At 36.2% G+C, this 21,638-nt stretch overlaps 1 protein-coding gene across 4 annotated transcripts in view; it reads left to right on the top strand.

The window, feature by feature from the left end:
• PHF3 (PHD finger protein 3) overlaps nt 1-21,638 on the top strand; it is an 80,472-nt gene that overhangs the window by 25,734 nt on the left and 33,100 nt on the right. For 3 of the 4 annotated variants that reach the window (XM_030809413.1, XM_030809411.1, XM_030809410.1), the window contains one exon: nt 18,561-18,722. In XM_030809413.1, the coding sequence (XP_030665273.1) occupies nt 18,581-18,722 (142 nt within the window). In that variant the 5' untranslated portion in view covers nt 18,561-18,580. Of the gene's footprint in view, nt 1-17,378; nt 17,572-18,560; nt 18,723-21,638 lie in introns of all 4 variants that reach the window. The other variant, XM_030809414.1, reaches the window with a different exon arrangement.

Below are 21,638 nucleotides of genomic sequence, written 5' to 3'. Positions count from 1 at the left end.
AATTTAGTATCTAGGAAAAGGAAAATAATTTTTGACACTAAAACTGGAAAGAAATTTCAACCAGTGTGATATGAAAAAATCCTTAACATAGTTTCAATGAATATAGGGCTTTTTCTTATATCCCTCAATATATATTCCAGTATGAGCAGTATTACAGGGGCTAACATTATGGTCTGACTGATCCAATCCCAGGTAGATTTCAAGTTATCTTTCAAACAGCCTACCTTGGATATCAGTTCTCACTAGATTTTTGAATATATTGATAAGAAGATGAGTTATATGATACTATCTGAGAACTGTTGAGAACGTAATTAGCCTTTTATTTTCTTTTGCCCTATACATAAGTTTTATTAATCATCAGGGCTAGGTATGAGATTGCATAAATTTAGGCTCTGATAGGAGTGTTTGTTAGAATAGGAGGCTGTTCTGCTGTCCTTGTTGTAGAGCAGGGGTCCCCAGACTGTGGGCCATGGACCAGTACCAGTTTGGGGCCTGTTAGGAACCCAGCTGCACAGCAACAGGTGAGCTCTGGGCAAGTGAGCATTACCGCTTGAGTTCCACCTCCTGTCAGATCAGCGGTGGCATTAGATTTTCATAGGAGCGCGAACCCTATTGTGAACTCTGCATGTGAGGGATCTAGGTTGTGCACTGCTTATGAGAATCTAATGTGTGATGATCTGAAGTGGAACAATTTTATCACAAAACCACCCCCTCATCCGTGGAAAAATTGTCTTCCATGAAACTGGTCCTGGGTGCCAAAAAGGTTGGGGGCCACTGCTGTAGAGGACATGGCCAAAATTTTCCTCAAAAAGTTATTTTGGGGTCCTCTTTAATGCCTTAAATAGACAGGAGAAGCCCCACAGCTTCAGACACAAAGGAAGATCATTTTGGTGTAATTTTTGTTTTATAGCCCACATTTAAAGTAAGAACTAGCTGAGTAAAATTCATCAATTTTATCCTCTTTAGTTCCAGTGATTTTTCTCGCTGTTTTCTTCTAGTCATGACAGGATTGCAGAATCCCTTGTTGCCATTTTTACTATAGTTGCTTCCTGGATTCTTTTGGAACTCTGTAGACCTGTGTCTTTTCCAACCTTGTACTCTTTTCCCTTCCATATTTATTGCTTAGTTGGAGGATCTTCTCAAAAGATTTCTGATCTGGATCTACTGGTATTGGCGCTGTTTTCTGCCATCTCTTCCTCCCTAAAATACTGCCTTTCCCTAATTTTGGTCTTTTGTCATAGGTTTTTTTTTTTTTTTATCATGTCTTTAAGTGAATCATGAATGACAAATTAGTTATCAAATATGTGCTTACATAGCAAGAATGATAAATTGTCATGGAATGATTACGTGGAAGTTTCCTGAAGTACGAGAATATCCAAAATGATGACATTGTTTAAAGCATAATTGATGTTATTTCTGTTTTCTTGCTAAAGCTAATTTCCTATAAACAGAGTCTGAGATTAGGATGAGAGCATTTTACTGGTTGACAACTCCAGTGGGTACCAATCTCAGAAGATACAGTGTGAATAGTCCCCTTAAGTTGAGTGGACAACAGCCTGGATAGTTTAAGGAAGTGAATAAAAAAATAATTTTGATACAAAGAATATCAAGGATCCTTGAGCAAATGTTTTCTTAACCTTGGTTTTGACCTCCTTTTCCTTTGTCTAATTAGCCTCATAATTACTAATTTTTTTCTGTCAAGAAGCAAAGTAAATAATAAAATCTCTAAGCTCTTTGCTATCTTTTGAGGACACTGATCAAAAAGAAATTCTGATAAAAGATAGAGAGCTGCATCTTGATTCTTACGGGATCTCAAGATGAGACTGGCTGATTTATAGTGGCACAGAAGTGTGATTACTTGTTTCAAGGCCCTATCCTTGGTTCGCCTTCATTATCCTAGAAATAAATGTACCCGCCAGCTACAGAAGCTGAATCTCATAATTCCTTGGCAGTGGCAGATCCTTGTTTTTTTAGAGAAGTAGGAAGGCTGGCTACCTAGATTTCTCCAAATCATAGACCTAGGCCTCCTCAGCCTCCCTGGCTGTCCATTTCTCATTTCCTCAGCCTCCTGTCTGACCCCAGAAACACTTTCTGTACTCTAGACTCTATATTATTTTCCTAGTCTCTGTTGCCATCATGGATTTGCTTCGCATAGGTTGTAATTTACTGAGTCATCATTTTGACTCAGAATTTTTGGCCTTGGTTTTAGTTAGGATTACACTCAGCTAACAGTGATAGAAAACTCCAGATAACAGTGGTATAAAGAAATAAATTGCATTAGCTCAGAAGGAAGTGACTGAGAGCTAGTATGGATTCACACAGTGCCAAGGACCCAAGCTCCTTCTACCTTGTGCTATCACATGTGATCACTAATTTCACCTTTATTGCATAATTTGAGATGGCCCCTTCAGCTATCAGATATTGATTCCACTCAGTAAAAAAAGGGGAGGGAAAGGTAATATCTCCTTCATTTAAAATCGTATCCTGAAAGTTGTATGTTCATTTCTACTCACATCCCATTGGCCACACCTTAGTAACCATATCTATCAGTAAGGTAGATTGAAAAGTGTCATTTTTATTATGGGTAACCATGTACCCAGCTAAAAAATAGGAATTCCAGTAAACGAGGAAGAATGGCTGAATGGTTATTGGGCAACAGGTAGCAGTTCAAGTACAGTTTCTGTAGTTCAGTCTGTGAGGAATCTGAGATCAGTACCTTTTCCTAGTTCATTGGTCATCCTGGGACCCAGGTTTGACTACTAGGCATTTTTTCAGAGCTCATCCTGACTGTATGTCTGTATTTCCTCCCTAACAAATGGAACGTGGAAATCAGGTAAAGTCCAGTTCTCTGTTCATAGAGCATGAACATTTGCTCGTGTCAGAAATTTTAGAGGGAGATTGAATTCTTGTTTCAATCTGAAGGAGATGGGTGTCAAAATTGCTACTTGTGTATTGGAGATATTTCATTAAGGTAAGGTATCCAAACTTTTTTGATTGTATATGTTTATATATAAGACATTGGAGTGCACACCAGTATTTTCACATGTATTTATATTACTTGTCTTACTGTTCTACTGTATTAATGTATTTTGTATAACAAATACAGTAGATATTAAATATTTTAAAATGTTGAGCCATAGATAAAATATTTATACTTTTCAGATTATTAAGTAAAATTATTAGTTGTGTAAGAACTTATTGGAATGCATTATGATTGCACATACTTAGTTTTGGAAATTTCGTCTTATTTTGATAAAATTTTTTACATACCTGGTTCCAAGTTGAGCTTGATACTGGGTTTTAATGGCTATCATAGCTGAAAAAGATAATTCAATTATACATACATTTAAATGGAAGAAATTTATTGTAGGCTCTAGTTACTAAGTCATAATCTTAGTTTTTTTTTGTTTTAAATACAGAAAAGCTTTTATTTTAGTTAATTAGAGCATTTCTGCCATCTTTCAGTGTGCTTGTTTTTTAAAACTACTAGGAAGTGGTTACATTAAATAATTATTACCATATGAGATGAAAATTCACTAAACTTTTTTATTTGGGAAAATTTTTAAATGTCCAGATTAAAAACATTTTTTTAAGTGCCACATTTCATTTTTAGCCAGGTATTACATAACAGTGAAAATATACCTAAACATCAATTTTCTTAGCCCAAGTCTTTTCTTTTTAAAGTAAGAAAAAGAGTTTCTTATCACTAAAATATCATTTTATCTAGAAGGGACAGATTAAAGGTGTCTGTTTTCTCATATGACTTATCACATCTACTTAGAAAAGGCCAGCACGTTTGTAACACTTGTCTCATTTGTAGAACATTTATTTTGTAAACCAAAAATGTGTAATTTATTAAGTATAATAGCTCTTTTAAGGTCTTTGCTGTGAATTAATGGATAATTTTTTTGTGGCATAAAGATTTTAATAATCACTTCCTGTTTCATTAAAATTACTGTTTTGTTTTGTGGGTTTTTTTTGTTTGTTTGTTTTTGTTTTGCGATGGAGTCTTGCGCTGTTGCCCAGAATGGACTGCAGTGGCGTGATCTTGGCTCACTGCAACCTCCGCCTCTTGGCTTCAAGCAATTCTCTTGCCTCAGCCACCCAAGTAGCTGGGATTACAGGTACCTGCCACCACGCCTGACTAATATTTTTGTCTTTTTTGGTAGAGATGGGGCTTCATCCTGTTGGCCAGGCTGGTTTCGAACTCCTGACCTCAAGTGAGCCACCCATCTCGGCCTCCCAAAGTGCTAGGATTACAGGCATGAGCTGCTGCACCTGGCCTAAAATTACTGTAAACAGTCTACTGTTTTTACAAAGTAGTTTTAGTATAAAAGGAATTATATTTATATTAATGACATTCTGTAACAATGCGAAGTGCTGAAGGCAAACAAATGCATTAAGGGTGTCAACTCCTCTCCTACTTTATGGAATTTTTACTCTTTCAGTATCCTTCCTTTTGGATAAATTGACTGACATGTATTCATCAAGGATACTAGTGGCAATCTGATTAAATACTAGTTAAGTTTGATTTCTTTTTAAAATTTAGGTAGCAGTTAATCATAGATTGTCATGTCTACCCCTTTAGTTATACACATCCCCTTAGGAAATGATTTGTTTAATGTATAAAGTCTAATAAAAGCTGCTATAAGGATGTCTTTTGAAGGAGTGACCAATTTAGAGGTAGTACCTTTTTAAGGTATACTGACTGTTTTTTCATGTGTTTCTCCATAAAGAGTTTTGCTGAATACCTGATAAACTTTGACTTTTAGTCTTCATGAGATCAGGGAACGCCTAATAAAAGTAAATATTTGTAACTTACTCTGGGTACTGACATTATCCTTGAGTTCATCTTAGTTTCTTATGTGTATATATATATATATATATATTTACATATATATGTGGCATGAAGATTTTAGTAATTTTTAATATATATATTTGCTTAGTGTTTGTCAGTATTTTTTTTTCTTTTAAAACATTCCCTTATATTGTAGAGTCATTCCGTGGTATCCATAGGGGATTGGTTCCAGGACTTGTCCCTGCCGCAATACCAATGTACTCATATGTTCAAGTCTCTGGTATAAAATGGTGTAGTATTTGCATATAACCTGTGCATATCCTCCTATATATTTTAAATCATCTTTGAATTATACCTAATATAACGTAAGTGCTGTGTAAATAGTTGTGGTGCAGTATTCTTTAGGGAATAATGACAAGAAAAAAAAGTCTGTACATGTTTCATACAGACATCATTGTCTCCCTCCTTTTTTTTTTTTTTTTTTGAGATGGAGTCTTGCTCAGTTGCCCAGGCTGGAGTGCAGTGGTGTAATCTCAGCTCACTGAACTGTCTGCCTCCCGGGTTCAAGCCATTCTCCTGCCTCAGCCTCCCAAGTAGCTGGGATTATAGGCACGTGCCACCACGCCCAGCTAGTTTTTCTATTTTTAGTAGAGACAGCATTTCACCATGTTTGCCAGGCTGGTCTTGAACTCCTGACCTCAAGTGATCTGCCTGCCTTGGCCTCTCAAAGTGCTGGGATTGCAGAGGCGAGGTCTCCTTATGTTGCCCAAGCTGGTCTCGAACCCCTGGGCTCAAGCAATCCTCCTACCTTGGCCTTCAAAAGTGCTGGGATTACAGATAAGAGTACCATACTCAGCCTTTGCAGATATTTTTGATATGCCGTTGGTTTTATTCACATATGAAGAACCCATGGATTTGGAGGGTTGACTGTATACTGTATATCCTTTTAAAAGACACTTTAAATATGTTTTGGAACAAAGTAGACTGTAAATCAGATATATGCTATTTAGATACCTGGTTAAGGATACTTGTTATTTTAAGCTTTAAAAAATTTTTTAATTTAATTTTGTATCTTGAAAATTTAAAACATACTGAAAAACAAAGTACAGTATACTCACGTTTAGTCATCACCAATATTTAACAGCTGTTAATATTTTGCTATATTCGTTGTATTAATTTATCAGTTTACCAGTTCATCCATCCAGTCTACCCATTTAGTTGAACTTTATCATATATCTTCCCAAAAAGGACTTATACATAACAATACCATAACTACACCTAGGAAACAATTTCCAGGTATCTAATATCCTGTCCATGTTCAAATTAATCATTTGTCCCCAAGCTATTATTTTCACCTGGTTTGTTCAACTCAGGTTGTAATCAAGGACCTAGTTTGGCATTTAGTTGTATTTCCGAAGTCTCTGCACTCCTTTTTCCGTTGATACCTTTTGAAGAGGTAAGACCAAATGTCTCTTAGCAACATCCTGAGTTTTAGATTTTTTAAACTGGATTTTCTGCAAGTTGGAAATTAGGTTTAAAAACTTGATTAGAGTCAAACATATTTGGCATTCGGAAAACTTCATAGGTGAAGCTGTGTAATGTCACATCTTAGAATGTTTATCATCTGACTCATGATGTTAAATTGGATTACTGGGTTAAGGTGGTGAGAGCAAAATCTCTTCTTCCTAAATACTTGAGATGGCAGGTAATCTGCACAGTGATACAGCTTTGGCAATATGAAAATATTTATTTCCTCCTCAGCCTTTCTCCTAATGGTTTTATTCATCCATTGATGATATTCGCTAGAATCAGTTGTAGCAAAGTGATGGCTTTCTAAATCTAACTTTTCTTTTACGTTTATTTGCTGGCATTCTGGTAAGGGAAAGTTTTGTTTCATTACTTGGTTGCTTATACAGTTCCTATTGAAGAGGCAGATTAGAAGGAAAGAATGAACATTTCAAAGTTAGGAGTTGGAGGAGTGATCTTTCAGAGTAAGGAGTTTTGATGAAATGATCACCGCTAATGCCAGAGGTGGCAAATAATTTTTTTATTTTTTTTTTATTTTTTTTATTATACTTTAGGGTTTTAGGGTACCGGCAAATAATTTTTTTTGGCTTCCCCTCCCCGCCTTTTTTTTTGAGACAGGCTCTCTATTGCCCAGGCTGCAGTGCAGTGGCGTGATCATGGCTCACTACAGCCTCGACCTCCTGGGCTTAAGTGATCCTCCTGCCTCAGCTTCCCAAGTAGCTGGGACCACAGGTGTGTACCATCATACCTGCTAATTTATTTTTTATTTTTTATTTTTGTATAGATGGGGTCTCTCCATGTTGCCCAGGCTAGTCTTGATCTCCTGGGCTCAAGTGATTGTCCTGCATCGGCTTCCTAAAGCTGGGATTATAGGCTTGAGCCACTGCACCCGCCCTCTTTCCTTTTTGATGGTTATAATGAGTTCATAGATTAAAAAAATATATATGTCACATTGCTTTTTTCCTTATGATGCTCAAATTTTTTTTTTTTTAACCAAATCACCTCACAATGTAGTCAGTGAGATGTACTTTTAATTGTGTGTTCCATTGGATGGTTTTGTTACTATTATAGAGGCAGAATGCTTCTAAAAGTACTTGCTGATTTTTTTTTCATTCTGTGATTTTTAATTCTGGCCTTAGGACCATATTTTCCTCTGTTACATGTGTAATTACAATCAATTTTAGTATAAGATTTCTTGATATGCAACTTCAAAAAAGCATGTGAAATACGTAAAACGAGGTCAGCTTGGAAATTAACTGATCGGTTGTGAAGGTTTGGTAGAAATTTTTTTCCTTAGCTTGAGGCTGAATATTGATGAAATGCTTTGAATTAAATTTGATACACACTGGTGACAGGAAAATTGTCAAATAAATGACCTTGATTAGTGGACAAAGCAGTCTTGGCTTTAATATAGAAACATTCTTATGATGATTTAGGAAAATAATTATTGTAAAGAAATCTTCAAGAAACTGACATTTAAAAAGCTATATTGATAATTCTTCCTTTTTAAAGCAGTATAGTGAACATAATTTAGCTTTTAACTGTTGATTTAGTAGCCTTGGGAAACCAATGATTGTATTATTACTTATTAGCAACATCTTTAGGTACCGTTTTTGAAGGTAAGGCTTTTGGTCCCTGTATTAACTGGGCCTGGGACAAATACACTAGGAAAAAAATTGCTTTTGAATGATGTGTTTCTCTTCTTTTTATAATACTGTCTTACGACCTTCTAGTTTATCTTTCTCAAACATCTAGAATATTCGATCCATTCATCTAATTGTGAGAGGCCAGGAAACTTGAATTATTAGAAATATGTGAAATAAAAATAAGGGACTACACTCTTATAAAGGTGTGTATATATGTAAAACACATGGACAGAAATAAACCGTATTAAAGTACTTTTTTTCTGAGGGTTTCTATATACTTGATTTTTCTTGAGGAAGGCTCTAGAGTTGGAAAGTTAACTGAAATGAACTTGATGTAAGGGATTACCCATTCTAAACTGTTCATAAGAGGCCAGAGAAACTTATGGAAGATAACAGGAAGCATTTACTGACTTCTAAACCTACATTATAGAATGGAGCAAGATACATTTTACTGCTGTTTTGAGGCTAAATACATGTAATAATAATTTTTTTCTCATTAAGTTATGACCTTTACCTAGGTATGTTTATCAGAATTGTGTTTTCCAAGTTGTAATAATTCTCTTATGTGTTCCAAATTTATTACAGAGTTGACTTTTTTTTCTATTAAGGTTCATATCTTTAATCTCTTTGATATACTTGATGAAAGTTCCTTTTATAGAGCTTTTTTTTATACTCTTAAAAGGAGACTGTGATTTCTAGGCACATACCCTGAAAAATGCTACTAATTGCATCTTTTTGAGTGAGCAGCTTTTTTTGTAGTTATTTGGTTATTCCATGTTTGGATGCTTCCTTCTCATCTGTGCTTTCTAAACTGTCATCCTAATTCTGACTTCTGCATGGGTTAGTCAACACTACTGTGATGGAGTAGAGGTGTTTTTTTTTTTTTTGAGATGGAGTCTCGCTCTTGCGCCCGGGCCGGACTGCAGTGGCGCTATCTCAGCTCACTGCAAGCTCCGCCTCCTGGGTTCATGCCATTGTCCTGCCTCAACCTCCCAAGTAGCTGGGACTACAGGTGCCCGCCACTGCGCCTGGCTAATTTTTTGTATTTTTAGTAGAGACGGGGTTTCACCGTGTTAGCTAGGATGGTCTCGATCTCCTGACCTCGTGATCCGCCCAACTCGGCCTCCCAAAGTGCTGGGATTACAGGCATGAGCCACCGTGCCCGGCCAAGGTGTTTTATTCTATTTCTTTTGATTGCTGAGGATAACTTCCTGATTTGAGTCTAGTTGAACATGGAGGTTCTCATCTCTTGAGATAGAGCCGTGATATTTTTGTATGCACTCATGCATTTGTTCATTTAAGCTATGTTTTAAGACTGAATATTTTACGTTCCAGCTGCTGTTCTAGCGCTAGTGATACATCAGAAAACAAAAGAATAACAAAATCCTGCTCTTGTGGAGTTTCAATTCTATTTAGTGGAGTGTATAGTAGCATAATAGTCTTTTCCTGGGCTACTACAAATTAGGGTTGTAAATTGTTTAACTCAGTTTCCTGGCCTCTCTTACTGAAAAAAATATGTGATTCTCTAAGAACTCTTTGGGTGGTCCTGTTTGTGTGTGTGTTTTTTTTTTTTTTATGTATTTGAGTAAATGCTACTGAAATGTTACAGAACGAAGTGCCTAGTTGGGAATTGACTTATTAGAATGTGAAACTCAGTGAATAATAATGGGATCCATATTATAAGATGGTTGAGCTGCTTTTTTTTTTTAAAAAAAACGTATTCCTGTTTTACAGTAACGTGATTTTCATTAAATAACATTCTAGGGATCAGCAGTTTACAACAATCGTATGTAAGGTATAATGATTTTCTTTGAGATAAAAGTGATTGGTACTGTACTGTTTGTTTAACAAATATTTATTGCATACCTATCATATGCCAGACTGTTTCCAGTGCTGGAGGATAGAGTGGTGTTTGAGACAAAATCCTTGCCCTCATGGAGCTTGCAAGTATTAGGTTGGTGCAAAATTGATTGTGGCTTTGGCCATTACTCTCAGTGGGAAGAAACACGATTACTTTTGCGTCAGCCTAATAAATTGTAAGGTGATAGAAAATGTCTAATTGTTTTTTTGGTGGCAGAGGTCATGGTTTATTTGACTTGGGCTAGTTAGGGCAGGCCTCTCTCAAACATTGAGAGTAGCTGCATGCTAAGGTGCTTGTAGTGGCCAGCCTTTTGAAAATCCTAGGCAAGTAAAGTACATTCCAAGCAGAGAAATAGCAAATGAAGTGTACTCAAAATGTTTGGTTAATCCTTTTATCAGATTAAAGTAATTCATGGTTACTAAATAGTTCTAGTATCTCTGAGGGTTGTGTTTACGTACTTACATTCATATTTACAGTTGTTTTGTTTTGTTTTGTTTTGTTTTTGAGACGGAGTCGTCCTCTGTCGCCAGGCTGGAGTGCAGTGGTGCGATCTCGGCTCACTGGTACCTTTGACTACCTGGTTCAGGTGATTATCCTGCCTCAGCCTCCCAAGTAGCTGGGAATACAGTGTGTGCCATCATGCCCAGCTAATTTTTGTATTTTTAGTAGAGATGGGGTTTCACCATGTTGGCCAGGATGGTCTTGATCTCCTGACCTCATGATCTGCGTGCCACCACGCCCAGCTAATTTTTGTATTTTTAGTAGAGACGGGGTTTCACCATGTTGGCCAGGATGGTCTCAATCTTCTGACCTCGTCATCTGTCCGCCTCGGCCTCGCAAAGTGCTGGGATTACAGTCGTGAGCCACCGTGCCTGGCCAATATTTATGGTTTTTTACCGGACCAAGTCTGTAATTAGTGGGCTGTATAAATAAATGAACTATGAGACAGTAACTTTCTCATGTGCTATTGCATAAAAAAACTAAGAAATAAAAATAATATTTAAACAATTAGGAAGCAATCCATAAAGTATTCTCCCCTTCTCCACAGACACAGATACTCATATTAACAGAGTGTATACTTTATGTTACCATAGGTTTTCTAGAATTGGTTAGTGTCTGGCCAAGCGCCTCTTTTCTGCCTGTTTTTATACACATAGGGCAGACAGAGCTAATCAAAATGAAAATTTGGAACGTGTATTTTTTTATTTTTCTTAATTTTGTAATGTTGCTTGGTAGGTTAAAAAAACACTTTTATACATTTTTAGCCTTTATTATAATGTCCTATATTTAGATACTCCTTTAATGAAATTAGAAGATCATGTTTTATGGTTAGGTTTCTACTGCTGTGTTTTCCACAGGTATGGTTTGTGGTTACATGATAGGATTTCTACTGTTAAAGCAAACTAAATATGCTTGAGAAGGACTCTGCTTCTATATTTGAGTCCTTGTGGATGAGCCGTAACCTAGCTTAATAGGCAGACAAGATTAGAAACCTAACTTGGGAGTATGTGCCTGTAACAATAGCTGAGTATTGGTCAATCCCAGCTGCCATACTTGAACCACTCAGACCTCTGTGTGTTCAAAGTGTGTTCACATAAGGCAAACGCCAACCTGTAACCAATCCAGCTGTTTCTGTACCTCGCTGCCGATTTCTGTACGTCACTTCCCTTCCCTTTTTTGTCTATAAATTTGTTCTGACCGCGAGGCACCCTAGGAGTCTCTGAATCTGCTGTGATTTTGGGGGCTGCCCGATTCATGAGTCATTCACTGCTCAGTAAAGCTCCTTTAAATTTATTTCTCCTCAAGTTTTCCCTTTAACACTATCTTATTCTTTGTTTTGTCTATGCTTGGGATTTTTTTTTTTTTAATGTCAACAATCTTGTATTACCAAATGTGCAGGATTAACACTTTAACATGGCTAACAGCAGAAACAGCACCGCTAACAAGTATGGAGGTGCAGACCCAATAAATATTGTCTCTTAGAAAAGGATTGAAAAGATACAGATATCTGCTTAAGTATTTTTTGTTTTTAAATAAGATTTTCCAGTGTTGCAGAAAAAATATCCCAGGGTGATTTCAGTTCATAAAAAAGCAGCATTAGGCAGCCTGCGCTGCCTTATAAACCCCAACTCAGGATAACCATAGGAGAAAATCAACCCCCGAAACATTAAAAAAAAAAAATCACCCGTTCTTCTCGTCCTTCTCCAGCTTCGACTGCTTACTCCATGAAACACCTAATAACAGGATAAGCAAGACCCAGCTCACTTCTGTCAGCCTCTTGTCTGTTAGTTAAGGTTAATTCTTCACCTCTACAACAATCAGTAAATTGATTTCTAATTTCTGGCTCAGATTTCTAGAAACTTGCAAAACATCCTTATGTTTTCTTCAAGGATGGGGCTGAGGGTTCTTTGAAAAATCAAGGGGGCAGTGTACCCACCTGAGACTGGAATGCCTGCCAGGCCCTTTCTAAGCAAAAGCATCCCAATACCTTTTAACTGAAAGTCTAACCTACCAGGTAAGAAAAAGTAGCAAATGGGCACCAAACTGTGGCTGTACCAAAAAGGTGAATATCTCCTCCTCTTAACCATAAAGGTAAGGGAGTTGACAGGAGCCAAGTATTTGACCTTATCTGTCTTTAGAGTTTGCATAGTTTAGGCTAAAGCCATATTACAGAGAAAAACATTCAGTCAAAGGATAGGGGTGGCTTTTGCTGTATCTGGTAAAGCTGCCATTCCTGGGCAGCCGAATTTGTTGCTCTTTTATAGAAGCTCTTTTGCCTTATACAAAGACTTAAGAATTAATAGGGAAATTTTAAATTTGACTTAATAACTGACAAACTTAAAGATATACAAAAAGGCAGTGTATCAATCCACAAAGTATTCAAGCTTTTTTAGTAACCATGTTTCTTTTAAAAATCTGAATTAGTGCTAGTGAGTTCTTATTGAGACTTAATATGAAGCTCTTTGCACTGTAAATATTTTATATTTTTGGAGAGACATTTGATGATATCTAAGAGTAAAATGAATATATATATATTGTGTGTGTATATATACACATATATATGTGTATGTGTGTGTGTATATATATATACACACATATATATATGGTGTATATATATACCATCTTCGACTCAGTGAACCTGTGTTTTAAAATGTATCGTAAAGAAGGAAGAGGGGAAGAAAAGCATTATTTATATAGCATTGTTTATTTTTTTTTTTCAAATTAAGAACACGATAATATCTACAAGGATAAATTCATTCCCAAATAGTTAATTGTATGTAACATACAACTCGATGTAGTGTATCATGCCTCAGCCTCTTTTTGGAGTGAATCTGTTACTCATCCATGAAGGAAAGAACTCTTACCGAAGGGTGGTCAAGTAGAGACTGGTGGTCTCCTGCGATGTTAGAGGGGAAAGCTGTAGGGGCTCTGTTAAGAGGAGGTGTTCACATATTTTCTTACTGTACTGAAAAAACACAAGCCTTATAAAGTAGATATCTATTCTTTATTGTTGTGATACTGCACAGATATGTTCTTTTCCCCCTCAAGTCTGATACTTACTGCCAACTTTGTAATAGAGGAAATAACTGACGTAGAAGTATAATAGTTGAGCTAAGTTTGACCTTTGTGCTGCCTGCATAATTAATGCATTCCAAATGTGAAGAGCTCCCTCCTGTTCCTGATGTGTAATTCTACCCCTTTGTATGGTATTAAAGTGATTTAAACAAATCTCTATTGTTGAGCAGTGCAATAAATTTAATGGTTTTTATTCTTTTATCTCATTTGCCCCCTTTCCAAAAAGATAGGTTTAAATTACATAGTCTGGAGTTAAAATAGTATCAGTGTCAGGAGGACTTCACTTAAGCAAGTTTAAATTAGGGCAATTTGGGGTTGGGATGGGAGGAATTTTAATGTGATGTAAAATCAGGCTCGAAGACATTTCTGAGTATGATCATGGATTTTATGCCAAAATTTCAGAACCATTTGGGGTTAAATTTATTCCATTTCTCAACAGTAGGGATTGGTTTAAATCACTTTAATACCACACAAAAGGGAGAATTACAAGGCAGGACTAATAGGGAATTTTTCCCATTTGTTATGTGATGATTATGCTGGCAGCAGAAAGGTCAAACTCAGCTTAACTACTTCTAGGCCAGTTATTTCCTCATAAAGTTGGCATTAAGTTTCAGACTTGGGGGTAAAAATGAGAATGGCACCTAGTACCTAGTTCTGGAATATAGGCGGGAAGAAAGAAACATACTGGAGGTGCTTCTGTTGTTGGAGCTCTGGAAACTTTGAAGGCAATGTAGAGCTTGATTTAATGTAGAAATGGATTTTTGAGTTGAAGGAAGTGTGTTGTCAGGAGGAGCAGGAGTTCAAAAAAATATGCATGCTTGGAAATCTTACCTTTGAGAAACGTCTCAAATGCAGTCTTAGTTATTCTATTTGTAGATTGTTGACCGAGAGGTTGTTCAATGATAGAACCTCAAGTCGTCACTTACCTTCCAAGTTATTTTCCAGCACATATAAATATGGTCAGATCTCTTGATTTTTCCCTCTTCTATCCCCTTCCTTCTCTCCACTTTCCTCCATTAAACTTAAAAGCGACTACAATTATTGTCATTCTTCATTTACTTACTTCTTAACTCCTTCTCATCTGATTCTCTTTGTGTCAAACTAGTGGATTTCTCTCCTTTATTTGTTCTTTGTGTAGGAGTTAACCTTCCTGATTCCCACTACTTTGAAATTTTTGTGATGTTGCTTTACCTTGATGCATCTTTTGTTTGATCTTTTTCCTTCATGTCTTCAATATATCAAAAAAGTGAAGTCAGTATGTTACTTCCAAATTTGTTTTTTCCAACTTCTCTGTTTGGTCAGTAGAAACATTTTCTCTCACTCATCAAGGTTTAAGTTCGCCCAATCTGTCTTTTCTCATAATTCTTTTATTCAGCAAATATTTTCTGGAATACCTACTATATACAAGGTTGTTATTCCAGGTTCTGGGGATTCAGCCACAAATAAGAGACAAAGGTCCTTACCTGTGCAGCTTACACTCTAGTGGAGAAGACTGTCAGATACTTAATGTCATATAGAGAAACATTTTAAAGGATAAAGTATGCTAAGGATCCATAGGCAGTAATGGGAATATGTGCTGTTTTGCATAAGGTGGTTAGGGAACGTTTCTCTGAGAAGGTGATATCTAAGTAAAACCTGAATGAAGGGAAAGAATGAGTTATGGGTATTTGGGAGAAGAGCCTTCATGCAGCGGGAATAGCAAGTGCAAAAACCTGGAGATGGGCTTATGCTTCCCTATGTTCAGGAAAAGCCAGTGTGACTGGAGGAGAGTGAATCAGCAGGGGGAGGAGATGAAGTTAAAGAAGTTGGCAGGAGAAGATCTTGTTATAGGACCCTGTGGGCCCTGGCTAGGATTTTGGGCTTTATATCTAAATGTGTTGGGAAGGTTTTAGAGGATTTTGAACAGGAGGATATTAACGCGATCTGACTTAATATTTTAGAAGGATCACAGTGATAACTGTGTGGAGAATAAACTGTGTCAGGGGAGGGGGGATGGCAGTAGAGAAACCTGGGACACTAGGAGGCTGTTACAGTCTTGATGAGAGATGTGATTTGGGAGTATCGTGTTAGCTGGTCAGATGTGTGATACATTTTGAAGATAAAGCTAGTAGGATATGCTGATAGCTTGGATATGTCAGATGGGGAGAGGAGCTAAGGACAGTTCTAGAGTTTTAGAATTGAACTAGGTGATTGGAGGTTCCATTTACTCTGAATACCTTGGGAGGAACAGTTTTTTGAGGGGGAGGGAGGATTGGTAGAATCAGTGTTTATTTTTGTGATGTTAACTTTGAGGTACTTATTAGACAACTTAATGAAGATGTCAGATTACACTCTTCTGAAGGTCTCATGAGCTTTGGGCTGGAGAAGATACCTATGGGAATCATTAGAGTATAGGTGGGCCTGGATAAGATCACCTTAGGGATAAGTGAGTGTGAAGGGATGAGTGAGTATGAGTGTAGATAAAGAAGAAAGATGGGGGAACTGAACTGTTGTATCCTTCAATATGTAGATAATCTGCAGGAAGAGAAGGCTTTATCAAAGTCTGTTGACAAGTGGCTAGGGAAATGGGAGGATGTGATATCCCAGAAGTGAAGTGAAAAAAAAAGGAGATTCAGAAAGTGGAGAGGAATCAGCTGTGTTAGATGCTGCTAGGAAATCTAATAATTTAAAACCTGATAATTGACCTTTGGATTTGGTTTGCGAAATCCTGTTGATTCTGCTTTGTAATACAGCTCTAAAATTCATTACATGACTTCACTCCCTGTCAACAAACACTATTCATCAGGCTTTCCTCCTGGTCTGTTTTTCTATTTTGGATGGTTCATTTTTCTCCTGTTTACATTGTAGAATACATGTTCATTATAGAAAACTTGGAAAACTCAGAGAAAGTATAATGAAGGTTAAAAAACAACAGCAGTGGCAAAATTCCTTACAACTAAATCACTGATTGAACAGTCTGTTGTGTTTTTCCTATTAATGTTTCTTATGCATCTTTGTAATGCATATACTATATATATATATGCTTTTCTACAGAATTAATGAAAAGTAGTCTTAAAATTTATGTATTTAAAAGAACATAGTAGACCTGTAATCTAGTGTCAAAACTTTTTTGAGGCTGGGTGCAGTGGTTCACGCCTGTAATTCCAGCACTTTGGGAGGCCGAGGCAGGCGAATCACCTGAGGTCAGGAGTTTGAGACCAGCCTGGCCAACATGGCAAAACCCCGTCTCTACTAAAAATACAAAAATTAGCTGGGCATGATGGCACACACCGTATTCCCAGCTACGTGGGAGGCTGAGGCAGGAGAATCACTTGAACCTGGGAGGTGGAGGTTGCAGTGAGCCAAGATCGCACCACTGCACTCCAGCTTGGGTAACAGAGTGAGACTCCGTCTCAAAAAAAAAAAAAACAACAAAAAAAACCTAAGGATGTGTGTGAATGTGTGGCAGCCAATATTCCATCATGGTGGAATAGCCTAACTGGAGTTCCTACCTGTCTTTACACAAATTATATGTTAAATTAATCCTGATTAATTTTTCTAAAGCATATTCTCCTCCAGACTTTTAGCACATAGCATAATGGTTAAAAGCATGGGCTCCGTTTTTACTTTTATAATACATGCTTATAGCAGGAAATTTGGAAAATAGGAAAAAGGTATATTCTTATCTGTTTATGGATAAGAATTACTGCCTATGATTACTGGTGTAATTTTCATCTGTTTTCTGCCAATCTTTTTTTTTTCTATCTAAATGTACATACGCATGCATTTTATTTGTGTGTTTGTAACAAGGATCACGCTGTGTTTTCTGGTCAGCATTTTCTTCACAATCCATTCTTTCCTCTCTTTTTAAATTTATTTATCAAAGCATATGAGCAGTTTCATGATTCTGTTTGTTGTCAAATTGCTCTTCAAAAAGATTGTGTCATTTAAAGGTAAACTTATGAAGAATTTTGTTCTCTTTAAATTTTAGGATAGACCACTATCTTGTTGAGCTCTTTTAAATGAAGTTCTACTTGGACACAAAGATGAGGACTAGATAACTCCTTGAGGTTCCTTCTAACCCCTAGGATGAAGATAATAACTAACATTTGTATAGTGCTCTAAAGTTTACAGAGTGAGTTCTCATACATCATCTCACTTGATCCTCACAACAGCCCTGTGAGGTAGGTAGGACAGGTATTGTTATTCTCATTTTAGAGATAAACTGATAGAGAGGTTAAGTGACTTGATCAAGGTGTTTTTGTTGTTGTTGTTGTTGTTGTTGTTTTTTTAAACATTCTAGTAAGGATTTGAATCCAGACTTGCTGATCTAAATAATCACATTCTTTTTGGCAAGATTTCATATAGCTGCACATTTAGAATTACTGATACATGTTGGCTAAGTGGCATTTGTTCTACACAGAAATAAACCTAATGACAATATGAGTACGGTGTTACTATTTGTTTGACTGTTCCTGAGTCTTTTTACGTTCCTTCTCCACCCCACAAATTAAATACATGACTCTGTCTCTCTTTCGACTAGGAGAAGGTAATGTAATTATATAGCTATATGAAACATCTACTATTTTCTCCAGCATTTGGGGGAAGGGGAAGTTACATTATGTTTTTCATTTTTTTCCTCTCTCTGTTTTATTCCATTTCTTCCTTTTTTTTTTTTCTTTTGGTACCAGTCAAAAGTACATCTACATTGCTTGCTTTCATACATGTAGCATAAAGTCTGTAGTAGAGTATTGGGATCCCAGTTAGAAGTAGAATTTTTGATTCTAGCATGAACCTAGAATCTTTCAGGGTATGGAACTCTTGTACTACCTTAACCAAAATTGTGATACTTGAGTACTCCAGGTATAGTCACCTATGTCTTTCACAAGGGGTCAGCAAGTAATAAATGGAAGTAATATTTGAGGCTAAATCAGTAAAGAGTATAATATAGCTAATACTCTCTTTGACTAATTACGAGGTGGAAGTTTATAAAACTGACTTGATTTGGGAGGTTGGTAGTGGCAATTTCACATGTTAGAAAATTTCACATTCCAGATTTTCAAGGGTATGTAGTGTTACATTAAGACTATCTCACAGTATTTTCTGTACTGCCTTTAATTGCCTAACATTCCCAATATTTTTAAAAGTTAATTTTTTTGTTGTTTTTTTCTAGTTGTTGGTCTTGACGATATTATGGATGAAGGAGTTGTTAAAGAAAGTGGCAATGATACCATTGATGAAGAAGAACTGATTTTACCTAACAGGAACTTAAGGGACAAGGTAGAAGAAAATTCAGTGAGATCTCCAAGAAAATCACCTCGTTTAATGGCACAAGGTAATCCTTTGAGAGAGGTCTAGCTAGCAAATCAGAGGTATAGGGACAGATGTGTTAGGTTATAAACCTGCTGAGCAGAAATCATATTTTCTTGATGTTTTGCTAATCCATTTGTTTTGATGGCAATCAGTTTTGAGATCATATCAATTTGTTGTATAAGTTTTCAGTACCCACCACCCCACACTACCCATTTCTCCTTCCCCAGAGGAAACCACTAGTAACTCTGAGCTGGTTTAATTTTTTTTTTTTTTTTTTTTTTTTTGGTATTTACCTTTATATCTCTAGGTAACAAGCATATGTTGCTGTTTTTTGATTATTCTGATTTATTATTCATCCATCTATTGACTTCCAACTCTGGATGATTTTCTTCCTGCTACTTGTCCTCATCACGAAAAAGAACATCTTTTTCATTTTTCCAATGTATAATTTTGTTAGATCAATGGTAATTATGTTAGTATGAGTAATATGCTATTAGAGATGATCCACTTAATAAACTACAGTTACTTTTCTTGTATGACTTCTTGTCTTTCTGATTTAAGTGTTTTAGTTTCTCAGTTGTTTAGTGTGTACCTACCAGCAGTTATACTAAAACTGCTCTACCAGTTGTCTAAATCTACCCTAAAGATATTTGTGTATTTCAGGTATTCTGTCATATCTATTTTATTGAAAATACCTCTTGGAGCCTTCTGATTCCCTCTTATGTAGACATACTCCTGTTAGTCCTATGAGCCTGATGCAAAGCTGTTCAGGGATCTCCCTTTACCATTTTTCTGGAAGTCTGTGCTTTGTGCTTTTGTTGTAGTTCCTATTTCCTCTTTCTGGATTCAGCTTTTTTATTTTGGTGATGCACCTCTTCCAGTAGTTTTGTGAGAAAAAGGAGCTGTGAGATACACTTTTTAAACCTTGTATGTTTACCTTGTATTTAGTCTATTCTCATACTGGAATCATGGTCTGGTTGGACGTAAAATTCAAGGTTGGAAATCATTTTCCTTCAGAAATTCTGAAGGTGTTGCTCCATTTTTTTCCAACTTCAGGGTTGTTGAGAAGTTTATTTTGATGTGTGTGTGTGTGTGTGTGTGTGTGTGTGTGTGTGTGTGTATGTGTATAGGAGTGTATGTTATCTGATTTCTTCTGGAAGTTTGTGGACTCTTTCTCTTCAGCTTTGGTGTTTTGATATTTCATGATGATATGTATTGGTTTTGGTGTATTTTGTGTATGGAGCTCAAGACACTCAGTAGATCCTCTTAGTCTGAAAAATGTTACTGTTCAATTCCGGGAAAATTTTTTGAATTATTTCATTGTTAATTCCTCTCTTTATTTTGTTAGCTCTTGATTTCTGGAACCTTTATTATTTGTTACATAACAGGGACTGGTCCCTCGGTTCTCTTTATTTTGCCTACTTCCTACCTCTTTGTAATTTTTCTTTTACGTGCTTAAATTTTCTCATATTTATCCTCCAACTTTTCAGTCAAGTTTTGTACTTCTGATTCTTAAATGTTCTTTTTGTTGTTGTTTTGAGAATGGTCCTTTTTGTAGTGTTCTATTCATGTTTCATGGATGTAGTATCTTCTTTTGTCTTTATTAAGATACTAATGGCATTTTAAACAGTTTTTGTCTCCTTTCATGGTTTCTGAATTCTCCATGTTGCATTATATTGTAAAAACATTTTTAAAAAGATTTTGGCCTCCATCTTTCCTAGATGCTTTCCTGAAATGTCTGACCCTTAATTATTGCTCATGTTTAAGGGTAGGGAACTAAAATTATGAAACTTCTAAGTGTGGGGATTGGGTTTTACCAGCTATGAGTGTCACTGTATAGCAATCTGGCTGTACTGTTGTTTGGCAGAACCCTTCCTATCAGAATTTAGATTATTTTCCATAACTTATTAGATTGCTAGCATATTATGGAAGCCCGTAAGGGAAACTGACTGGGGTTTCTCAGCTTTCAGTATATACAAATTCACTTAATCTTACAAATTTCAGTGTACTTCACAGCCAGTTTCAACTGTGTCTCATGTTCTTTAGCCTAGAAACCTTGCTCCAGAGAATAGGCTACGAGTTTTGGCTCAGGACCAGGGAAGGGCAGTTGCCCAACAAATGGAGTAGGGGAAAGAGGGATCTAGAAATCTAACTGCTGCTTTTAAAGAGCTTTCAACCTTTCTAAGTATTAAGCATCTGTCTTCATTCCCACTTTAGAATCATCTAGGACCACCAAGTCTTAAGGCTTTTGAGGTGTTAATGGTGTTAGTTTTTGCCAACACTGCCAGCCTAGTGTTTATTACTTTTGGGTCTCTTATGTCAATTACTTGGTAATCATCTCTTGTTTGGTTTCCAAAATTTGCTGCTGGTTTTTCCTCTCTCGTTCTTCCTTGCCTTTTGGACTTTTCAAAAAAGATCCCGCTGTTATAGCTTCAGTAGGGTTTTGAGAAGTGAAAAAATTTAGATGCATGTATTTATTTCATCATCTTTTCTTCGATCTATGTTTTTAATACATTTTCAAAATCAGTTATTTGGTATATACTTGTGGCTTTGAGAAATGAAAAGAATAGAATAAACATTGTAGGAAAATAAAACTTTTTTGCCTATAGAATCAGGCTTCAAACTAAGGCAGGTAGTATTTAGAGGAGAAAAAGTGACTTTAGCCTTTGCTTAATAAATTGCTTCCTGTTGGAAAACCATTTTTTATCTGAATATCCTTCACAGTTGCATATACTATTCTTTTGTCATTTTTAGCAACCGCTTTGGTGTTAAAAGATCTTTATTTATTAATGTGTAATAAGTGTTAAAATCCTTCATTTGTTTCATTTCAAGGATGAATAAAGTAGAGCTGTAAATTACTATCATCTGTCTTTAAAGCTTTAAAGATCACCTAAATATTGAAACAAAGCCTTATTAAAATTTTAGTTATTTAAAACAA

Source organism: Nomascus leucogenys, chromosome 3 (genome assembly GCF_006542625.1).
Source record: "Nomascus leucogenys isolate Asia chromosome 3, Asia_NLE_v1, whole genome shotgun sequence".
Taxonomy (NCBI): domain Eukaryota; kingdom Metazoa; phylum Chordata; class Mammalia; order Primates; family Hylobatidae; genus Nomascus; species Nomascus leucogenys.
This window is presented reverse-complemented; position numbering and strand designations above follow the sequence as displayed.